The 23,736-nt window shown below is 37.0% G+C and overlaps 2 protein-coding genes across 6 annotated transcripts in view; both read right to left on the bottom strand.

Moving 5' to 3' along the window:
• The window catches only part of kiaa1549la (KIAA1549-like a), a 48,377-nt gene extending 43,936 nt beyond the window's left edge, over positions 1-4,441 (bottom strand). For 3 of the 5 annotated variants that reach the window (XM_059535879.1, XM_059535881.1, XM_059535882.1), the window contains exon 1: positions 3,845-4,440. In XM_059535879.1, the coding sequence (XP_059391862.1) occupies positions 3,845-4,046 (202 nt within the window). In that variant the 5' untranslated portion in view covers positions 4,047-4,440. Of the gene's footprint in view, positions 1-3,844 lie in introns of all 5 variants that reach the window. The other 2 variants (XM_059535880.1, XM_059535883.1) reach the window with 1 other exon arrangement.
• Positions 4,442-5,361: 920 nt separating this feature from the next.
• Positions 5,362-23,736, bottom strand: part of hipk3a (homeodomain interacting protein kinase 3a) — a 53,223-nt gene continuing 34,848 nt past the window's right edge. Inside the window, exons 4-16 of the mRNA XM_059536646.1 lie at positions 20,006-20,125; positions 19,770-19,856; positions 19,149-19,333; positions 18,901-19,063; positions 18,694-18,817; positions 17,116-17,237; positions 16,852-16,970; positions 16,604-16,765; positions 16,153-16,455; positions 15,376-15,522; positions 15,009-15,274; positions 10,703-10,833; positions 5,362-9,725 (exon numbers count right to left, since the gene is read on the bottom strand). Coding sequence (XP_059392629.1) covers positions 9,297-9,725; positions 10,703-10,833; positions 15,009-15,274; positions 15,376-15,522; positions 16,153-16,455; positions 16,604-16,765; positions 16,852-16,970; positions 17,116-17,237; positions 18,694-18,817; positions 18,901-19,063; positions 19,149-19,333; positions 19,770-19,856; positions 20,006-20,125 — 2,358 coding nt within the window. The 3' untranslated portion in view covers positions 5,362-9,296. The remainder of the gene's footprint in view (positions 9,726-10,702; positions 10,834-15,008; positions 15,275-15,375; positions 15,523-16,152; positions 16,456-16,603; positions 16,766-16,851; positions 16,971-17,115; positions 17,238-18,693; positions 18,818-18,900; positions 19,064-19,148; positions 19,334-19,769; positions 19,857-20,005; positions 20,126-23,736) is intronic.

Raw genomic sequence — 23,736 nt, 5'->3', positions numbered from 1 at the left:
GATTGACAGGTCTAGTTAATACACAATAATATTGTGCCAACCTTGTCTTAAAGCATATCAATATTTCACAGCAATATCATTTTTTTAATACCTAAAGTCTTTTATGTTGCAAATCATATTAATGGCAGAATTAACAATGTAAAGAGCTCTCCCTTTGTTCTCAGTCATTTGAACAGAACATGGCTGTGAATCAAAGACTCCTGCTGTTGTCATTGCATGCTTTTGTTTTTAATGCAGTTCTCCTCTTGAGGGTTAACAGATGGGTTTTGCAGTGATGCTTCAAACATTTTGAGAGGATAAGATTGACTGGTCTGGGTTTTCAAATGCGAGTTATCGAACAAAACCACCACAGATTTCTTAAGAAGCACTGAGAAACCTGCTATAATAACAACACCCAGACCACAGGGGAAAAACACTGTGCCTACTCCATTAAAACTTGGCTTTGGTTCCCCAGTTACACACAACCTTTCAACTGACAGGTGACAAAACATCCCCACAAAATAGTCAATTAAAGCATGAATCCAGTTTAGATCTGTTCAACTAATTGCTGAACCCAGTCACTGCGGGTCTGAGGCCACAAAAAGGCCTTTGAAAATCAAACGGAGCAGTTCATCACTGTCATTCTGGTAATACACTCACTCTTTCCACTCCGGTTAAAAAAAAATGTAGAACAGTTCCCATGGCAACATAGCACAGCAGACTCCTGTTGACTAGCAGGAGCATCACTGTAGGGGCATTGAGGAGAGATGCCTCATCCTCAGCAAGCCACAAGTGTGTCTGGCCATACGCCATAGCCCCAGCTCAAAGCCAAAAGGACAATGGAGGTTTTATGAATGAAAAAGCATAGGCTCTTTACCTCTGTGTATTAAGCCTATGTTCCAGACCCATGCATGTCTACGTGCCCGAACAAAACTAATCTGGTGTAATTCTAGCTTTAGAAATGTATTTATCTTCTAATTCTAGCTTTAGAAAATCTAATCTGCCTTTTTGATACTGTGCTGTTTCGAGAAAGGGACGTCATGCCTGGAGTTATTTAGCTCACATAATCAACGCTCAACTTGTTTGCACAAATGAAATCATTTTTTGGTTAAACGCTCTTCTGGTCCTCAGGCAAAGGCTACTGATATATTGCAACACTTTTCATTAGTAGAGTAGTGAATTAATGTGTATTAATGTACCACTAGAAATGTCTTTACTTGAGTATCATTTTGAGGAGGAATGGGGATGGGTCAAAGGTCAGGGATATTAGGAATAGATACAACAATTGAAATTTCAGCAGACGGCCAACAATATTGACTTACTTTGCTACTCTCATTGACGTCGACTGGAAATCAGTTGTATCTTAATATTACACAGATCTTTATAATACTTGCTTTTGATTGGTTAGCTGCATTGTTCAGCAGTCAATCATTAATGAATAAATTTTTAATGTTAAGTATAACACTGTATAACTGACCGCTTATCAGGAAAACCAATGTTTTCTACTGGCTGCGAGCTGATGTTCTGTCTCTCCGCTGTTTCTACATGTAAGATAATAATATAATTCAATAGCTCAAATATTTTATTGTCATGTATTTCACTTGTTTGGTAAATGGATGCTTTTGACATTTCCAGGGTTATGAGAAGTGAAAGTCATCTTATTGGGTAAAGTTTTATAATTGTGAATGGAAACCATGTGTTCTCTTTTATCCGGTGAAAAAGACAAAATCCTCAACAGTGCTTTTATGACTTTTCTAAAGAGGGAATTATGGTGGTCAAAAGAAAGAAAGACGTCACATTTGCCATGACTCGTTCAGTCCTTGTGTTGCAAACACCCACACAGCAGCATTAAAGAATTTAGTGACTATGCCATTTAACACAAGGTAGAGTGTCTAAAATACATTTTTTAAAGAATAAAAAATATATAAAAGACTTCAATTTATGATGTGATATAACTGTGGATATGAATCATCACAAGACCCCTTCTAATGAATTTTTGACACAGTTAACACTTCTTGGTTCCTGGAAGATTTAAAGAATGTTGGTTTATGGTTAAAAAAAATTATTTTGAATTTAAATCTTGGCTTGTCTTGGCTTGGCTTTCAAAAAGAATAAAAGCAGTAAACTGTAATTGAAGTTGCTATCTGAACCAAACATTTTTGCAGTTGAATAAATAATTTAACTGAACAAATTGTTCTTCTAAAGTATTTTCATGCACAATCTTTGTCCACCTGGTGCACTAGTGGTTTTGCAGTTGAACTGAGTCCGTTTGAAATCTGTCATTAGTGTGAACGTGTTTTAGGTACACTTTGCATAGAATATGAAAGCAATCAGTTCTAAATCATGGAAGTGACAGCACAAGCTTTGATCAGAACGTAAACAGTGCAGTGCATGCATGTTCTGTGTCAGCAACACCACAGGCATATGTTGTTTACATTTACATCATAGCATGTGCATGCATCATGATACTCTCCAAAATGGCACCGGTGTGAAGGCGGTCAATTGTTGCATAAAGTCGTTAATTTTGTTTTCTTTGCACACACAAAGTATTCCTGTAGATTCTCAAAATTACAGTTGAACTACTGATGACACATGGACTATTTTAATGATGTTCTTACTATGTTTCTGTGCCTTGACCGTGGTAGTACCCTTGCTATCTATGGAGGGTCAGAGAGCTCTCGGATTTCATAAAGATATCTTAATTTGTGTTTGTGTTCACGGGTTTATAACGACATGAGGGTGAGTAATTAACTACCCCTTTAAATTATCCCTGGCTAGTACTCGCTGCTGATACTCATGCTTAGTGGTTTAGACCAAGAAATGAAAACTAATGTGAAAAGGGACGTAGGACATCACACAAATTCAACCAAACAACCACTGTTAAGACAGTCTGACATTTCTCGCTTTACCACGACCGACTTATTTTCCAGCACGACTCGAAGACTGACAAATGGCGGAGCCAATAGAATTCTAGTTCGGGCTGTAAAGGAGAATTTCATTGGTTGGCCCTACTGAACGAATTCGCCCCCTTCCCTGAACGAATCAAAGTTTTAAGCGGCATTTAGTTGTCGCTATATATGAAATCAATAAACAAAACATTTCGTTCATGGTATCGAAGTGGGTGAACAAAATATCCTATTATGTTTGTGAGCGATTTTTAACGAACCGGGAATAGACTGGTGATTATTTATTAATTTGCGAATCGTTTGTTCATATAGCGAATCGATACAACAGAAAAGAAAGGATTTATTTATTTATATTAAAAAGGACACTAGTCACTGAGATCAATCAAATCCTCCCTCACCTCGGCTACTTTTCCATATTCCCTCCGCCGCTTGCGAGTGCGCAAAATCACTGAAAATGAATAATAAATATATATATATATATATATATATATATATATATATATATATATCCGAGCAGCGAGCACAGATCGCTCAGCACTGCAGCACCGATGCCGCGAACAGACGTCACACGCTGTTTACACACAAGTGCCTCACACTGATGTAGAGCTACCTGCATCTGGTTTTTGTCTGAGAGCGAGGTTCTGCTGTGTCTGTTCGTTTCTGTTGTTTTGCTCGCAAACAGCCACTGGGAACGAAACATATAGCAGACAAAACAAACACACAAGCGCTTAATATCTAAACACACACACCTGTTTATATTCCGCATTGCGTTTGACAATTAGAACCTCCAAACAATATAGTTCTACTGAAATTATTCGATTTTTTTAAAATTCAAATTCAAACGTACGGTTTAAGATATTAAACCTAAGCAAAGAAGCCAACATTTTTGGAAAGGTTTGGAACCTGGACACTCAAACAGGTTGTCAACAAAATAACCCAAAATGTATATAATATCTCACCATCTATGGCAAATATGGACGGCACCAGAAGCAATGTAATCCCGACAGATATCAGACACCTGGTCCACACTCCGTCCAAGTCAACACATTTTCGGCACAAGGACAAGCCTATCCATTCCGACATGGCTTGGGTTCCAGCGTTGCCATTCCCGCTACCGGAGCCCAAAATGTAGAAATTGTTACGCGCATTTCTTGGGGCCATCTGGCTAGATATAAATTAAGCAATAGGCCGAAAGGTCCCGAAAAAGACATTTGATCTATCCTTTCCAGTTCCTTAAACTGAGGTCTTCTCTCCACTGTTTTTCTGCTCTATGTCAGCATTGAAACTTTAAAGGCGATGCGTCTGTAAAGCGCATTCAGAAGCAGCCGTGACCGCCACATCAATCACGCGCGCGTTACAGGACCAGCTTGTCTCGCGCGCTTCATCAAACGCATCTTCCGCACAGGAATCCCGCAGCGTCGACCCTATAATCCCGCTTTATATCAATGATGCTGCGACGGGAAATCTGCTGCTTTTGATTGGGAAAAAATATCGTGTCTCCAAGCCAGCGTATGGAGGCGATCTGGCGATGAGGCGCGTTATTATAAAGACTGATGAACGAGAGGAAGACGACCTCTGCTGGGTTTGCGTGAGGATGACTGGTCCCCATGAATACAGCAACAAAAACCTAGATCTGTCCCTCCGACATCATACATCCTGTTATTTTGGGGTCATTCTATGAAATTCTTTATGATTGTACTAATTTTATTAAATTTTTTTGCTATGCCAGAAACCGGTATATTAAAAATCATGTGGCTCATCTGAAGTTAATGTAATCTTTTATGTTCCTATACATTCAAACAAAAGAAAGTTTCAAAGTTAATTTAGCCGCAAGGTGTTTATGAGACAAAATTTAAAGTCGATTGGATCTTAAAATGACCAGTTTTCAGCGATTTCTCATTATATATAGTTAAACAGTGCAGTTAAATGCTATAAATATAGAAGTAAACCATAAATTTAGTGGAACTGCAGCATGAATTGACCTGAAATAAATAGTGATAAGTGATATTTACGTGCTCCTTGAAGTGATTTTCAAATAAATATCCGGGTATTAAAATACGTTTATTTATCAGAGAGGTTTTAGCAGAATAAATGTCTTTCTGTGCTCATATGGTAAGTGTCTGTTACATAACAACCGGAAGCATCAATATCAGACGTCATAAAGATTACATCCACATGATGGCGCAATTTTGTCAAATTAAGTCCAATTCGTTTTGTTTTTTTTGGTATTTGTCAAGTACGGTTTTCTAATACCATATAATTTGTTCTTTAATTTAAAATAGAAAAAAAAAATTATATATATATATATATATATATATATATATTAGACAACAAAATATATACATTGTGCAGAAAACAAAACCCTTGTATTTTGTGCGATAAGAATTGAAATGAAAATGTCTAGAAACAAATATCCATTAAGTTTGAAAATGTTCTCAAATAAGAGTTTGGAAAAAAACGACAAAGAAACAATGTGTGCCCGCAGCAATATATATTTTATTTCAAAGTGAATTTTGACAATACACCATAATTTCTTTAATTTGACACTCACCAACAGTCACCAGGAAAACCCGCTTTTTGTGACAAAGTACATAAGGCTTGGTCACATATAAATCACTGAGAACTAGAGAGAAATACGACCGCAAACTGTAAGAGACATTACATCCAAAAAATTAAAGGAAAAATTAAAACAAAAAGCTTTCCCAGTCCTCATATAGTGAATATTGCACAGTGCAGTGGCTACATGGCAAACTAATGTAGCATAGAAATCAAAAGCAAACAGAAATCAGAAAGCCACAAAAAAAAGTACAAATATAAAAACAGTAACAGCTCAGATTTAGTAAATCAAGTCTGTTTGCTCTTAAGTCTAAATATTACCGATAACTTGCAGTGAGATTTAACTTTTACTAAAATATAATCTGCAGAAGGAGTTCAAAACAGATCTAAAGCAATCCAACCCAAATCTTACGGCAAGTGTAACACAGTAGCATATATGACAAATACAAGGACCCTGAATGAACTGTACAAGAAACGTCTAAAAGAAAAACACGAATCAAAGAAAACAAACTAAAATAAAATCGGTTTGGTTTGGGAGTTTCAAAGACGTTTAAGCTTTAGTTTGCAGATCCCTCAGTCCAGATTCTCTCTCATTATGGGTTTGGTAGACCTTGTTAGAATGAAGACATCTCTGAAATGTTTACTAGCAGTGAATTAATGCAATGAATTCATATAATGTGCACATAAATAGCAATTTAGTACTCGTCTTTAGTGCTACATGCTAAATAGAAGGACATAACGTGAAAAACCACACCCCTTTTTGGACTGTATCTTCATGAAGTTGGCTCCGCTAAAGCAATAAATTCTGATAACAAAGGGCAATGTTCATTCTCCTTGACAAATGGTGGCTTACATTCACAGTGTATCATGTATACCTCCCCAAATATGAGAAAATCGTGTCTTGGGTGTTTAGCCAGCACAACAATAATCATAACAATCCCTGATATCATTTCATTATTGTTTTTGTCGTTGGTCATAAAAATATAGATTAATCAAGCATGATTGGATTTCCTTTCCACAATTTTGAGAAACAAACCTATGTTTTTCTACCTTAAAGGTGTTTACTGCAATGCATGACTATCAAGTTACACTTGCTATTTGTTATCAGGATAGCAACATCCGACAGGACGTCTACTTTTAAGCAACTGGTCTGTAACGGCACTTCAGTTATGACTCTCAAACACTGCAGTTAGGCTTTCACTCCTCGGTCACACCGAACTAGGAGTCATGAAAGAGAGGAAGAGGCTGGCAGGCAGTGTTTGCAAAAGAGATATAAAGGTCTGAAGCACATTTCAAAGGCACTAAACGCAGTGTCGCTCGCTTTAAAGAGCGGGGACCGGTGCGAGAACCAACACACCCATATAATAATGAGAACAGATGCCCTAGGTATTTAGAGCAGTCCGCTTTAAAACAAGCAAAACGTTGCATTTTGTATAGTTTTTTTTTCTTCATTTCTAAACACATTAATATACCTGATACAATTTCATGTGTGTATTTCATGTACAATTACAATAATAACAGGGGAAATTAAATAAAAACCAACAGCACTGTAGTTACTGAGATGAGATGCCCAAATGAGACTTTTGCCCAAACCCGAAAATTTGGCTAGCTTATCGAAAGTATCAAGTGCTAATAGCATTACTGAAATTAATAGTCTGAAATGGGTCGTTAAATATAGAATTTATATTGATACTTCAAACAAAAAGTTAAATCTATCCTGCAAGCTATGCTTTAACAAAATGCAAATATACGTAATAAGATCGATATACATCAATATGCATCTAATACGTAAGATTAGCCCCAAGATAACAACAGATAAAACACTGATGCAAACGAAACGTAAAAGAACATAAACCCACACACACAAAACCCCCAAAATCTCCATTACTTGCAATACAGTAGTTACAATGACACTTCAAAAAAAAAAAAGAAAGCAAAACCGAGAGAGGCATTAAAATGCTTCTGATGCCAGTCAGTACGGTAAAACCCAAAAACAAACAAAAACGGAAAAAAAAAAAATTCATCTCACTTCTATTTCAAGGTAATTAGACGTATATAAAAATAAGAAGGCTAAGAACAAAGTTAATCATCTAATTTCACAGCTATTATGAAGTGGCGATCAGTATATAGCAGCTTATCTATGATACATTCAAGAATAAATGAAAAAGTCATAACTTGCCCGAAAAAGCTAAACATCAACCTCAACATTTTTACATAGATTTTTCTGTTAAATACGGCCTCAGCTACACTATGTTCGAGGTCTATGCTAAAACAGTAGCTACTCTGCTTAAGAAATGAATTACTGTCTTTGGTGTAGCGAAAGCATAATGAAAGTATGCATCTATAATGGAAAAACTCAAATCTAATAATAAAAAATAAAATTCACACAGAAAAAAGCTATTTCTCCCTGACGGAATGTTTGAAATCAAAACAGCCAGCGTCAAAAAAGCAATTAAATTGTCTTTTCACATGCATCTATGAAGAAAATTGCACACGATCAACTCTCGTCTTATAAAGCACTGAATACGCCAGCAATGACAGACTTTACAGTTGGATACTCAATACTGAATAATTCTGCACAAAGCAAACATGAAACCATACAATATCATCAAAGAGCTATCTGCTGATACAAATCCAACACCGATAACACTTCTAACTCTAAAAATAACATAGAATCGATGGAAAGAAAACGAAAAACACCCCGAAAACTATGGATTGTATTGCAGTTTCATTAAACAGTGTAAATACTATTAGAGTAGAAACAGATTATCAAATATGAAAGTACTCAAACGTTTCTATACATAGTTCATCGGCCTCTGCTACGCGAAGCACGTTATCCTCGAAGAATCAAACTCAGCGCAATACATCCACCTGTAAATACCACGCGTAAAGGACTGTTTCGTTTCCGAATAATGCGCAAATCATTTAAGGCGTTAAAACATTTAGCCTGTTCTAAAGGGCAAATCATGAGCCTAATCTTGGCGCGAATAGCGAGATTTTATTGACATGAGACCCATTAAGCTGTGTTTGGATCGACACCCAATCGGTTTTCCGAACAAAAACTCCCGTTGCAACCCCAAGAGATGAAGTAGAAATGACACCGGTGTAGAGATTAAGTCAGTCAACGAACGCGCTAATGCAACAAGCACAAAAAAACAAATATTAACGGTATGAAACAGCCCTAATATAAAAATCACAAAGAACGATTGAAAGTTTTTCAAGTGCTGCAGTCCGGTACATGCGTGACTGCATGTGGGACTCGGGGTAACTTGCAACAACATGTATTTTAAGGCACTGTTTATCGAACCCCAATGGATTCAATGCAGCAAGTCATACAACACATACACAGAGGGCGAAAATAGTGATGGTTTGCAGGCCCCCCCCCCCTTTTTTTTAAAGTCCAACATTGATTTTTGCCCATGCAGAGACATGCAGCGTGACAGAACCTTTTCAACACCGGTCTAAAGGAGAGTTAACGCGGATAAAGGAGGAGCTACGGGATAATATGGACAGGTAACACCAGGTCACCAGAAGGGGGACTCGCACACACACTGGAGACAGCGATGGCTTGAACGAGAGTCTAATACACACGTCAGAAGGAAAATCGAAAAATAGCATAGGGAAATCCCTCCGCAAAGGGTCTCGCAACTAGGGATTAATCAAATGTGCAAAAACACATTTAAAGTGAGTTTTTCTGTTTTGTGTCAACTTCCTCACTTACGCATTTTTTTGTTTTTTTTTCTATGATATCTTTAATGCTTGATTTGCATCATCACGGCTGTCAAACTTCATAAGAAGAGAAAGATGTGGCAGCTCAGTGCCGGCTGTGCGCGCGCAGCTGCTGCGGGCTCCAGCTCAGATGTATGGGTACTGACTGAGTTTGCTGGGGCTGAGGGGGAAGCCTGCGTAGACGGGTGATGCCACATAGGAGTGTGGGTGAAAGAGGGCTTTGAAGTGGCCCTGCGGGAGCAGGGTGGGGGAGGGCAGCAGCCTGTGGTTGATGCCCACGCTGATGCCCTGGTGGTGCACCATGCTGTAGGCGGGCTGCAAGACGGGCCGAGGGGCCGGCGGTGGGCACGGCGAAGGTAAAAGGTGGGCCATAGGCGCGGAAGGCGGATAGGAGAGGAGGGCGGGAGGTGGCGGGTGACCAGCCGAGTGTGTGGGGCTGCCGTGGGGAAGTGGGAAGGTGGGGCCGTGCACTGTGGGCGGGATGAAGGCCTGTGGCCGGCGTGGCTGCCGGTAGTTGCCGTTCCACTCCTTGTGGCACGACCCGTAATGCTGGACCTGAGCGGGAGGAAACAAAACAATGTCATTTTCGTTCCAACTATTTAAAGGATGTCAACCCCATGTCATCCAAGATGTTTATGTCTTTCTTCAGTCGAAAAAAAATCAAGTATTTTGAGGAAAATATTCCAGGATTTTTCTCCATATAGTGGACTTCAGGCTCTACACGATCCCAGCTGAGGAATAAGGGTCTTATGTAGTGAAAAAATCAGTCTTTTTATAAATGTTTTTAAATATATATAAACTTTTAAACCAGAAATAATAGGGTAGGACAAAAAACTCCTCCAGCTTTAAAATTATACAAGATCATTGTTTTACCTTTTTCAGTAAAGTGCATTTGACTTTCTTTGTACATTCGCTTTGTAAACACTGGGTGTGTATTTCCGCCAACGCATTTCCGCGGGACGCATGACCTTTTCAACATGACTATGTAAAGCGAGAGGTCGAGCAAGTGCAAGACGAGCATTTGTGGTTAAAAGGTATAGAATTATTTATAGATTTATTTTTAAAAAATAACAATGATCTTTTCACTACATAGGACCTTTATTCCTCAGCTGGGATCATGCAGAGCCCTTTGAAGCTGCACTGAAACTGCAATTTGGACCTTTAACCCACTAATCCCCATTGAAGTCCACTATATGGAGAAAAATCCTGGAATGTTTTCCTCTAAAACCTTAATTTCTTTTTAACTTTTGAAAAAAAATTTTTTTCTCTTATTTTAATAGACAAATAGCCTTTAGTTTACACCATAATCTATGAATTGATACTTTCTAGTTGGTTGCAGGTGGTATTAGTGAGTGGGACATTCTCATTCTAAAGCATTTGATTGGACAAATGTATGTAATACAGGGTGTCATCAATATTTTCGGTACATCTTACCTCTTGTTTTTTTTTTTTAATACTTTTAGAACAAAACAGAGCATTTATCTACATTTACAATTTGGACAGTACTACAGAGAAAAGGCAAAATGACATACCTGGCCAAAGCCTGGCAGCTGTGGCTGGAATGAAGAGCTCAGTTTCTGCTGGCGGGGCAGTGTGGGTGTGGAAAGGTGGCTCAGTCGTCCTGGGCCGCAGCGACCTCTGGACTGGCAGGAGGATTCTAAGACTGAAGAAAGTAGAAAAGACCAAAAAGTGAGTAATCAATAAATATAACGCCTAAGAAAGATGATTAAACTTAAATGCAAAACTTCAGCTTATAGAAATTAACATTTGCAGTTTGGAACAAGAACTGCAGCTTGTACGAACTGAATCGGCTGCCAGTATTCACTGTTCAAAAGAAAATGAATTAAACACCAAAACCAACAGGTATGAACTGCGAGGTTGAACAACTTATAAAACAAAACTTAATGCATCTAAAACATAAATTCTCCTCAAACTTTCCATGAACACCCCAAAACAAACATGTTGCCTGGGTAAAGTGCCATGAGAAGCATCTGAAAGAGTTTACCGCTCCAGCAATATTTCTTTCATAGCATGCGTCGAAAACAAAGCATTGGCTCCTCGTAGGAAACAGGACAGATATGCTTTGGTACGAAAGGGGGAAGCCGGGGAAATATTTTCCACAAAAAAAAAATACAATAAATAAGTAAATAAATTTAGAGCAGTCAACACGCAGAGTAAAAATGAAGACAGGAATGAAGAGATCAGGTATGGGAGAGGAAGCTCAAACCGAAAGGGTCTCACTCAACACTGGGATGTCGCGCACAAGACACTGGGTCACAGTGCGATAGCCTCTGTGACAACTTCCTGTTTCTCTCCTATGACCTGTAAAGCAGACATTGGCTGTGACCACACTAAAAAAATGGTTGTGCAAAAGGAACTTTGTATTAATGGCCTAATTTGAGACTGGGGGGAAAATTCCTTTTAGAGAAACCAGTCTGTATAAAACAAAAACAACAGTTTCACAAAACTAGATCTGAACGAGCATCAACTGTCAAAAGCTAAAAAAATCAAGTTTATGTTTTCACTAATCTGTGGATGTGAATGAAATGCAAATAGCGTTTCATGAAACAGTTGTACAGTAACCGGCAAAAGACATTAAAGAAACATTCTGGGTTTGACAAAAGTAGTTTAGCTCTTCAAACTGTTTTTTTGTGGTCCAATGGCAAAGAAAGTCTATTTAGCATAGCATCACACTAGGATACACATTTTTTGAAAATATAGTGCTGACCACTTTAATATGTTTTATAATCAAAAAGGGGAAGAAAGCACTAGTTTTTGCAAATGTACACTCCAAACTCATGTCATGTAAGGGCATTAAATATACAATAAGAATTAGAATTTAATACTATTATAAAAATAAATTAAAACTATTAATCAGCAAGGATACATTCAATTAGGGTTGCATGATAAATTGCACATGATTAAAGCCGGTTCTCCATCACATGCTTTCAGATGGAGCGGCAATTAATTAATTTAATACACAGATTAGTAACTAGACTTACTTCTAATCACAGAACTGGCTTCACTGATGAGATGTGCATGACAATCACATGCGATTTATTGTGCAGCTCCACATTAAATATTTATATTTTATATTTATGCATTTTGCAGACGCTTTTATCCAAAGCGACTTACAGTGCATTCAGGCTACCAGTTTTCACCTAACATTAAATAGATCAGGAATGACAGTAAAGACATGTATAATGTTACAAATTATTCTATTAGGACTGAACGATTAATCGAAAACTGATATTCAGAACCCCCAACCAACGTAATTTTCCAATGTTGGTTATTTCGGGATTTTTTTTTATCCTTTAAATACTTTCCTCATAAAAACATACCACTGTGTGTGTAGTCGGCGTTATACAGATGCTATACATGCATGATTGTTGCGCACACATCTTTTGCAGCGTCCACACGTTGAGTGGCTTCATACTTCAACTTTAAGACGCAGCACCACTCATCAATGTCAGTTCCAACACAGTGGACCAATCAGAAGACCGAGACGCTGGTTATTTTCTACTTTTGACATGGCAACATTTAAGTTTTTTATTTTAGGAAAAATAAAATAAAACTGAAATGTTTCCTTTTTTTTTTTTATAAGACTTTCTTTTCAAGCAGTGAGTGCTTTGATTTCAATTGTTCGAAATATTTAACAAATAACCATAAATTGTTTCCTACAATTATTTTAAAAACCAAAGGAGATGCACTTTAATTAGAAAAAAATATTCCACCTTTAATAGCTGAGCATATTTACAATACAAACCATGAATGAACTATAAAAAAAAATTATATATATATATATATATATATATATAAACAAATTATATATATATATATATATATATATATATATATATATATATATATATATATACACATACACACACACACACACACACACACACACACACACACACACACAATTTTAATTAAATGTAATTGAGGTAAAGTGTTAAATTAATCGAGATTTTGATTTAAGGTCATATCATCCAGCCCCAATTTCTATTTAATATAAATGTTGTTCTTCTATTCATCAAAATCCTGAAAAAAAAGTATCAGAAATATTATCCACATAAATATTAAGCAGCACAACTGTTTTCAACATTGATGATGATAAATGTTTCTTGAACAGCAAATGAGCATATAAGAATTATTTATGAAAGACAGCATTAACTACACAGAGCCGTTGTTCACTAACAAGCTATGAATATGGTTTTGCGCAGCTTGTCAGTGAACAACGGCTCTGTGTAGTTAATGCTGCCCCATGTGAAAGCGCGCAGATGATGGGAGATTTACTACTGATTACAGAACCAGCTTTACTGACTAGATGCTAGGGCTGCAACTAACGATTATTTTGATAATTGAATAATCTGTCGATAATTTTTACGATTAATCGGTTTATGTACTTATATTTTAGTTTTGCCCATTTTTTCCCCAAGTAACTTAATAATAAAGGGTTTTTATTATTCAACAGACTTTTTCGAGATTTTAACCATTTTGCATTGTCATATCCTCATTAAAAACATACCTGAAGTTGTGTTTTATTATGTGTTAGTAATCCTGTGTCGAACTCTTTTGCAATCAAAACACTGACCCATACGTACTCTAGCAAATTTCACAAGGAGATTTCAAATAATGTTTTCACCATGGCAGTCCTTAGGGCTCCTAAAGTAGTTTAACATCTCAAACAAAGCTTATTAAGGAACATGGACTGTTCTTTTAGAACATATTTTCACTAAGAATAAGAATAAAACAGAATAAAATTGTAGTACATTGCATTTTATTATTATGTTTTTACTGTAAACACACAACTTATACCTGGGAAACAGTTTATAGCTTATGCTGTGAAATTGTAAACAATCCTTCGAATAAAGTGCCAATGGCATGAAACCTGAATGGAACTCACATTTTAAAGTAAAATCCATCAGAAAAAAAGTATTGAAAAAATGTGAAAAAAAATTGGACACACAAAAAACCTGCTGTGTAAAGAAGAGCAGTGAATACTTAGAAAAAAAAGTGCATTTCAAATACATTTAAACATTTACCTCTCTCATTCAGTCATAATTGGGCTGCAAGACTGAATTATGAACTGGTAAACGACAAACTGATCACAGAACATGTTTGTAAAGCTTTAAATGTTAACTGTTAAAAAGCAATGTTATTAGCTTTTACGACTAAACATCTAAACATTTGCAAACAACACTGTACTGAAGAATCTGCACAAATAAATGTCAGTTCAGTAGTGCAAAGTTTACAGGTTACTCTTTTTTTGAAGGCTCAAAGTAAAGTGCTCCCACAGTTTGGATTACTTTATTCGATTAGTTTTATCTGCCACTTTTTTCTTTTTCTTTCTCGAGCTTACTCCACTGCTGTCTGCCTCCACCATCTCGCTTAATGCTGCAGAGATGCTGTTCAGGAAGCACGTGACATAAAACGAGGCCAGCTATTGGCTATTCGCTACTTCTCCTGCTGTACTGGCTGAATAAAACCTCCGGTGGCTCATTACTGCCACACTTTGGTCACCGCAGATTTAAAATATTCACGAAATGAGCCGCTTACGGCAAATAAAAGTTATTTAGCAACTAATCGATGACTAAATTAGTTGACAACTATTTTAATAATCGATTTTAATTGATTAAATCGATTAGTTGTTTCAGCTCTACTAGATGCGCATTAAATATTGCATGCGATTAATCGTGCAGCCCTAATACAAACAAGCTTGCATCAAACCCAGAACGTTATTTCTAGAAACATCGAAGCACCAACAACTGCTTAACTTCCATTAGAACCTTTCACATGTTCCGATAACCTACAACTGGACTTATTCTTCCATACCTGTGCCGACTGTGAGCTGCTCATTGTTGGGATGATTGTTATTGTTCAGCACTCTCATGGGTGGCACCACCACGGTCCTCACTGCAGGTTTATTCAGCACTGTGTTGGGGTGCCCACGCCTGGCCTGGGGTTTCTGGTTCTGGTTCTGATTGGTCAGGAAGCGTCTTTCAGGAAAGGGGCTGTTGTGGGGCCCTAAGGAGGAGTCTGAAGGGGGTGAGCCGTCTACTGTTTCACACCCACTTTCATGGCCGTCATCTTCTGATATACTGCAGTAAGTCACAGGAGAAAACAACCCACATCAAAATAAATGTAAACTCAACCTCACCTCAGTTCTACAATAAAAAAAAAAAAAAATGAAATACTGCACCTGCTGGGTCTTTTGCATGGCGAGGGGCTGGATTGTGCTGAGGCTGAGGAGCTGGTGCTCAGACTGCTATCAGGACTGCTGAGGGAACACACTCGCTCCATGTTCAGAGAGCCTGTGCACGCCTCACACTCCGGACTGCCCTTACACCTGTCAAAGAACACACGCAGCTCACTTTAGCTATGAGAACCATATGTATGCAAGTTAAAAAGAATCTGAAATTTTAGTCGACAACTGACAGTATTTTTTTGTAGCAAATCGTTTATTTCCCTGAAATCTACTTGGTCAAAAAGTCATAAATATACCCTTTTCGCTGACCCTCGGTATTAAAGAGGGTGCTACTACACCTTTAAGAGTACTTAAAGATTTTCTTAATTTGGAAAAAAAATAATTAAATGGATTTCATAGGGCCTTAATTTCGATCTTTCTATTTGTGTTAAAAAATGTATCACAGTTTATCTCGATTTCCACAAAAATATTAAGCAGCACAACTTTTCAAAGTTTTCAAAATTGATAATAATAATAAAGATTCCTTGACCAGCAAAGCAGCATATCAGAATGATTTTTGAAGGTTCACTTGACACTGAAGACTGGAGTAATGATGCTGAAAATTCAGCCTTGCCACATACACTTTATAACATACTATGAAAGAAAATAGTTATTTTGAATAGTAATAACATTTCACAATATTACTGTAATTGTTACTGTATAACAGTAATTTAAATAAAAAAATAAATAAAAAAAACTGTAAAACTTGTACAGAATGAATGTTCAACTCACTTGTTAAGGGAGCACCTCTGTGCTTGTTCCTCTTCATCTGTGCCACTGCTTATGCTAATGACGCTGACTGCTGGGCTGGGCGACTCTCTGATAATAATAGACTCTCGCTGCTGATTGGCCATCACCGCCTTACAGCAACCCTCCTCCTGAACCTGCACCTGCTCTGCTTCCGGTTTTACCTGGGAATGCACCTCTCTATCAGAAAATCTTGGCTGTGGCTCCGCACTCACCAACCAGTCTGCCATCTTTGGAGATGGACACACTGAGGGCTGTGTGTCCGTGTAGTACGAGACATTCATACTCCTAAAAAGCAGCACAAATGATAATAATGAGCTCAACTTTTCATTTCGGTGAATCAGTAAAAACCCAAATTAGCTGCCTAACTAGAGTATCATAAGGTTCAAATGGAGGAGTTTCGAGGCCCTGCCAATGACTGTAGGCTGTTGCTCACCTGTTCTGACTGGGTTTGTTCCTCTTGTTAGATGCAGGCTGAGGCCAGACCACATGAGCAATGCCAATGTTTATAGGCTGATGGGCTGACACAGCCATTTGGTTGGGAACAATAGGCTGGGGCATCACTGAAGTGTAATGGCTGCTGTGTGGCCGCACTTTCCTTTAACAGACAAAAAAAACAACACATTTTAGGTCACCGGAATGCACCGAAATGTTATTTGAGGTGCGCCTCCTTGATCTTCTCACCCCCAGTCTCCTCGTCTCTGTGGTCCAACAACTGTATCGGATGCCAAGCTCGTAGCAGGTGGCGGGACCTGCTGCCAAGCTGGCACCAGGATCTTTGGAGTTCTGTTGGACCACGGCTGCTGAAAGGTCAAAAAAGGACAATGTTGAACTTTTGTGATGTAACTGGCTTCGAGTTTAATATCGAAACTGGTATGTCAATGTGGATAACAACCCTTGGCTGTTTTCCATTATTTTTCCACATCATCTTGTGAAATGAGGACTTACTTGTGCTATAACTCCTGGTCTCATGGGTAAAGACTGGATAGCTTGGGCTTGGGTCACCAGAGGAAGAGTGTTCTCCATTCTAACCGAATATCCTGCTGGCTGATTTGGGTTTGAAGGGATTCCTGTAGAGTCAAACAACCAAATCAGCTCAATTCTCAAATTCTCAATTAAAATTATAGCTGCAACATTAATTTAAATAAATTCTATATTTGCAATATGGATATGCCACTTATAACATTAATTTAAGAATGCAAATGCACTTTATAAAACGGCTGTTGTCCACAAAAGAGAAGTTTTAAGATCTCGCTACGGTTTCCACTATTATAAAAGCTTGATGGTTGTACTGTAAAATAAAACTATTATATTAGTATAATTTTCTTAAATACTGTGTTTTAAAATTTTTACAGTGAAATGTTAGCAATATTTCTTATTGCTAAAAATTACTGAAAAGTAATTTATTTATTTAAATTTCAGCAGTAATAATAATACTACTACTACTTATAATAATAACAGTAAATTAACATCATTTTATTTTACAGTACAATTAATATGATCATAATCATCATTTTATAATGATATCGATTCTTCTATAATCATATAAGCATTTATAACCCGGCTGTTGTCAAGAGATTCAAGATCTTTAAGGTAAAAGATTAATGTTTAAACTAGAGCCGCGGCTTAAGTTTTTTCTTTTTTTCTTATACAAGTGTTTTTTTTTTTGTTTTTTTTATTAACAATGCAGCAAACATTTTTAAATATCTTAAAAATACTTTGATGTCTTTAAAGAGTTGATACATTTTTTTAAATTATTTTTTTTAGTAGCTTACATTTAGCCAAAATCTAGAAAAGATGACGCTGTATTGGCTGTGACTAAGTGCAACGGGTTCTTGGCTAATGTTAGATCTCTATTTTTTCCTTTTCTTTTTGAGTAAAGAAAACGATGTACTTTATTATTATTATTATATTATTATTAATAGGCAAATTATAGGCAAAAAATATTGTTTTAAAAAAAAAATAATGTTATTAACCAGTATTTCTTCCACCCGAACCGGTTTCGGAATGGTAATAATATCAGAAGAACGCAGGAACAGAAACGTTAAAATATCGATTCTGCTCTGAGTAAACCTTTACTTTTTTTTTTTTCTCAAGCCCTGCTTAAAAGTAATATTTCTTATCTTGTTTAATATTTTAATTTAGTAGTAACAGTAGTATAAATAATAATAATAACAACAACAATTATTATTTTTACATCAAAAAAGATTTTCAGATTATAATTATAATCATATTGATTTAAACAATCCCAACTGTTTTAGGCCAAATTGTGCAGCCCTAAAACAAACTTTTTTTAAAGTCACAATCGCTAGATTTTTAGAAACATAATCATTAATTTATATAGTCTCAAATTCGTAGGCCAAATAGTGCAGCCCTAAAAACCCTAAAAGCCCAAACTTTTTTTTCATTTTTTTTTTTTATCATTTTAAATTGCAATTACAAGATTTTTAGAAAAATTGCAGTGCAAATCATGCATTCCTAGTTCAAATTATAATGCATATCCCACCGTGATGTGCTTTCTACTACCTTGAAGAGCAGGAGGGCATAGGATGAGTGCCTGCTGAAAGGACTCGTTACACCCAAACTGGGCGCTTCCTGTCTGGATGGGAATTCCTGGATGCACCACAGGTGGAGCAGAAGGTGCCATGGTCTAAAGCGGAAGGGTAAATAGATCAAATAGAGAGAATCGGTCTACACTAGAACCCCAAGTCTTTTCAGAATGTGCACTTTTACCTGAGAGTGAACAGATGGCATTTTGCTGAAGGCGACAGTGATATTTGGAGCACTTGGAAGCATCCCAGGCTTCATAAGTTGGGGTGCTTTGTTGCGGTTGAGAGTATCATACATGCTGCTTCTTGAATGACACACGTCCATGATGTGGAAACAAGACTGGACACTGTTGGAGACACATTCCTTGAGAACGACCACACATAATAGAGAAAACAGGCAATGAAACTGGCATTAAAAATGTCTGGACATACTGGTTGCAATGGGGGAAATCCATCAGGTGCTGCATAGTGACAAAAGGGTGTGTAAGTGCATCTGAAGGGGCGATTCTCTGATCGGCATCAATCATCAGCATCATCTTTAGCAGGTCCACAAATTCTCTCCTGTCAGCTTTCTCCGCCAACTGGTCGCAGCCCTCCATGTTGAGCATTAGATTCACCTGATAAATTAATACAAAAAAGAATCATTATTATTATTATATATTTTTTACTACTATTATTATTTTTTATATAATAGTATATATGGTATATGTAAAACAACTAATGGTATATTCGTTATTTTATATTTATTTTCATTACATTATTGTATATAAATTATCATTAATATTATTACAGTACATTATTATTATTAACAACATAATATATAGTATTATTAATAATAAAAATAATAACAACAAAAATATTATTATGTTTTTATTATTACTATTATCACAATTCTATATATATATATAGCATATTTATAAAAGATTAATATAATAAAACACATCATTAATTATTTTATATATACATACAATATAGTAATTCCAATATAATTACAGTATTGAATAGAAATTATTATTGGTAATGTAAAACAAGCATTTGCAAGCTAAAACGTACATGTCCAATGTCATCTAGACAGCTGAAAATGTACTTTCTGGCCTCCTTGGACTTCAGTCCCGTTTCTGTCTCATGTTCTTCAGTCGTCTGCAGAAACAGGAAGTGCGTTTGAAGTCAGTACATAAGAACTTTACATCAAAACTTTATGCAGAGCAGACATTAACTCGATCCAGAGAGCTATGCTGTAAATTTATGGCCTCAATGTCTGGTTAAGTGGACGATAAATGGACCCTTGCCTTCAGTCTCCAGGTGGCGTAAGGTGAATTGGACTCCTTACAGAAGAATCGGGCCGTCTTCGTCCCCACATTCAGAAGCTGCTCTCCAGGCAACCCTTGAGTTTGAGAGATGTAACGAATCTGCGGAGACATTTATAGCATTAGTGGATCTCAACACTGTCATTTCTGATAAGGAATGCTGAATCCATCTCAATGATCTTGACAAAAATCTCTTGATTCGTACCATAAGCATAGTGCTTACTAAAGATAAAAATGGCTTGAATTTATTTGTAGGCATCAAATATTAATTGATGTCACCTGTGTTTGTGCATCTTCAGGATGGAAAAACAGGTTTCAAAAAGCTACAAACCACAGTGATATCAATCAACATGAATCAGCAAAAACCACACAACAAAAGAGACAAAAATAAGCAAATAACTTCCGTTGCTATTTCAAGATATAAGTAGCATTTCATGATGGAAAGCTCAATGTTTCACTCTTAATACAGAGCGCAGTATGGAGTCTGCTGCTACTCAAGCCTTTGTTAACATGCCAAAGTCAAGATGTTGACCCCTCTCCTGCCCACAACAGATGCCAATCCTCTCACACCGAACAGGCAAGCCAACATTGAGAAATGCGTTCTTTACCTTTTGGCTGATGTTTTTTTAATCCAGATCGATTTATAGTACACCTCATTACATGGACAGCTTCCATAAAACAACTTCGGTTTAAGTGTCTCGCATAAGGGCACAGCTGACCTTACTCAGGTAATGCGGTGTTTAATTAGAAGCGAATGACAGGGCCAGAAATGAACCATGGATCAGGACAAATGCCACTGGAAGTAACTATTGCCGCGTTTCCACCGAAATTACCCGGAACATTTGTACCAGGAACTTTTTTCCCCCAGGAAACCCCCCCCCCCCCCCCCCCCCTGCTTTCTGCGTTTCCACTGCAGTGTAAAGTACCGGGAAGTTTAGGCAAATAGACCGGTGACATAGGTCTGCGCGGGTTTCTCAATACAAAGTGCGCTGATTTAGGACATGCATCCTCGGTAGTTCAGACTTTGTGCATTCGACTCGGGAGTGTGATGTCCGGGACAACGCGAATCCGGTAAATCTGCAAACAGCAGCGTACTTGATAACATCAGTCAGCTCGCCTTGATTACTGCAATTTTCCTCACTGTACATTTACAATAAAACTAATTATGATATCAAATACCACTGCCTCATTTCATTTTCATTTAAACATAATAACATCTGCAGACATGTACGTAGTTCAGGGATATGTGTATATATACAGCCATTACAATGAAACGAGATATATAAACTTGCCTTTTTTATTTTCATTTTAACATATAGATAAATTGAATACAGACCAAAGATTACCTGTTAGATTTACCCAAAATGAATTATATCTTATGTTTAACCACTAAAGAGACATCAGAGCCAGCGGCACATATCAGATGGTCTAGCCGAGGAGAGGCTGCTCTCGGCGGATACATGAGGACTGATCGCGTGGAGCTCACATCTCCAAACTCGGCGAAACACATTTTTAAATAGGCACCGTCTTTATAAATAAACCACAGATTTGAGTTTTAAACAACTACATTCTTGCCTGAAATACTTTTAAAATTACATTTCATGACACAATAACAGTCATATTTTGAAAATGATCTGAATAAATGGTGGATCAACCAATGCTGCGTGAACAACCAATCAGGATGTTTAGCGCCCAAGTCCCGCCCCCAAAAGTTCCGGAACTTTGAAAAATTACCACCTCGCCAGCAGGGACTTTCTGAGGGGCATTTTTTAAGCCAGAACTAGTGTTGTCAAAAGACCCGGTACTTCGGTACCAAGTCGGTACTAAAAAAAATTTAATATGACGGTACCAGGTTTCTTTAAGTAACAGTAGTACCGAGGTCCCGTTCAAACCCGGTTCAGCGCTATGATTTGCGAAGCAGAAAACGAGGACGGAATCTCAAAATCCAGTCATGAAAATGAAACTTACATTTTAATATGGACAGTCATGGAATTTTGTCAAAGTTAGCATAATGCTAATGTTAAGCCGCAAAAGTTGTTTGAAATATGAATCCGTGTTCTGCGCGTCTCTGTGTGAATTAATGAATGGCAGAGACGTGCGGGTTTGTTTACTACATAGACTGAAGCGCATGACGCTTGCATTAATTTCAGCATCTGAACTTCAGAGTTCTCTCTCCATCAAGCGATCTGAACTTTTCAGTTCATCTCAATGTACGCACAGCGCACCTGTATTTGATGCTCTGTAAACTCTTTGTGAAGGAGCACGACTCACCGTCGCTTTACTGATAGCGCTGTTTCTCACACATGCAAAGAGAGAGAGAGAGCAAGAGTCTTACCACGCTGAATCGACACGCTATATGTAAACTATTCTTTGTTGTCTTCTGTCAAAATAATGGAGTTCATTTAGAATTATTCATTTTCTTTTTTGAACAAGCAGAAGACATACTGGTTTCTCCGGTAGTGGGCGGAGCTAATGCGCAAATGGCAATTTCATTGGCTGGTGCTGATCTAGTACCGTCCCTGTTTTGATTTCAGCAAATAAGTTTGACCGAACGCAGACAACGTGATTAATATTCATGAACCCAGCAGCTCATCAATTCATAGTGCATTGTATTTACATTAGTATGATAGTAGAATTAGTAGTAGTATTATCTTTTAATAATAATTAATATGATCTATTACTATTTTTTACACAGAAACCCTCAATGACCAAAAATATCTTAAGCATCACCACCAGTCTTAAGTTCAGTAAAAATGACAAATATGCATTCATTAGGCCTAAAAGTAAATTTTTACATAATGGCATTGTGCTAGAAATATTACTATTATTTAGTAAAATGTATGTGATATTGCTACTACTGTTGGAAAAATTTATAAAACTTTATTTTTTAAAGAAATAAATCACAATATTTCTTCCATGTTTTAATTTTAATAGCAAATCCCCTTTATTTACCAAAAGTTTGGGTGAAACTTGTTTACTGTTTTTCATAATTATATTACTTGTAGAAAAACTTTAAACACAATTGTAAATAAGTATAAAGAATGGCATTGGATTTATTTTTAGTGCTAAAAAGTAATTTTTTTTAATTAGCATATTTTTGTGTTTTGCTTTGGTACCGAAATTGGTACCGAGAACCGTGGATTTTCACTGGTATCGGTACCGAATACTGAAATTTTGGTACCGTGACAACACTAGCCGGAACTTTATTTAATTCCTGGTTCCTGCGTTGGAAACACACCGAGTACCAGGCCAAAGTCCCTACTTCCTGGGTAAAGTTCCTGCGGTGGAAACGCGGCTTAAAATTATCATGAAAGCGATGAAAAGGCTCCATAAATGTAGGACGTGAATGAAAAAAAAAGGCCCCCATAGTGCATTTCAATTGAATTTTTATCTGCCAGCTAACATTTAATATATTTCCTGTTATTCTACACTTATAATAGTGGTTTAGTATCAGACTAGCATCTTTGAACTGTTCATAGCTGACCTGTAGCCATCAATTTAGACCAGCATTTGCATCTGAACACTAATGTACCATGATAAATTATTTAAAAGTTTGGGGTTACTTTTAAGAAATTAAGATCTTATATTAGTGCTGTCGAATGATTCATTGTGATTAAGGTTTTGTTTACATAATATATATATGTTCTGTGTGTAATTATCATGTATATATAATACACACATACATTATATACTTTGAAAATATTTACATGTAT

This window comes from Carassius carassius, chromosome 43 (genome assembly GCF_963082965.1).
Source record: "Carassius carassius chromosome 43, fCarCar2.1, whole genome shotgun sequence".
Classification (NCBI taxonomy): domain Eukaryota; kingdom Metazoa; phylum Chordata; class Actinopteri; order Cypriniformes; family Cyprinidae; genus Carassius; species Carassius carassius.
The sequence above is the reverse complement of the archived record's forward strand: the minus strand, read 5'-3'. Positions and strand labels throughout refer to the sequence as shown.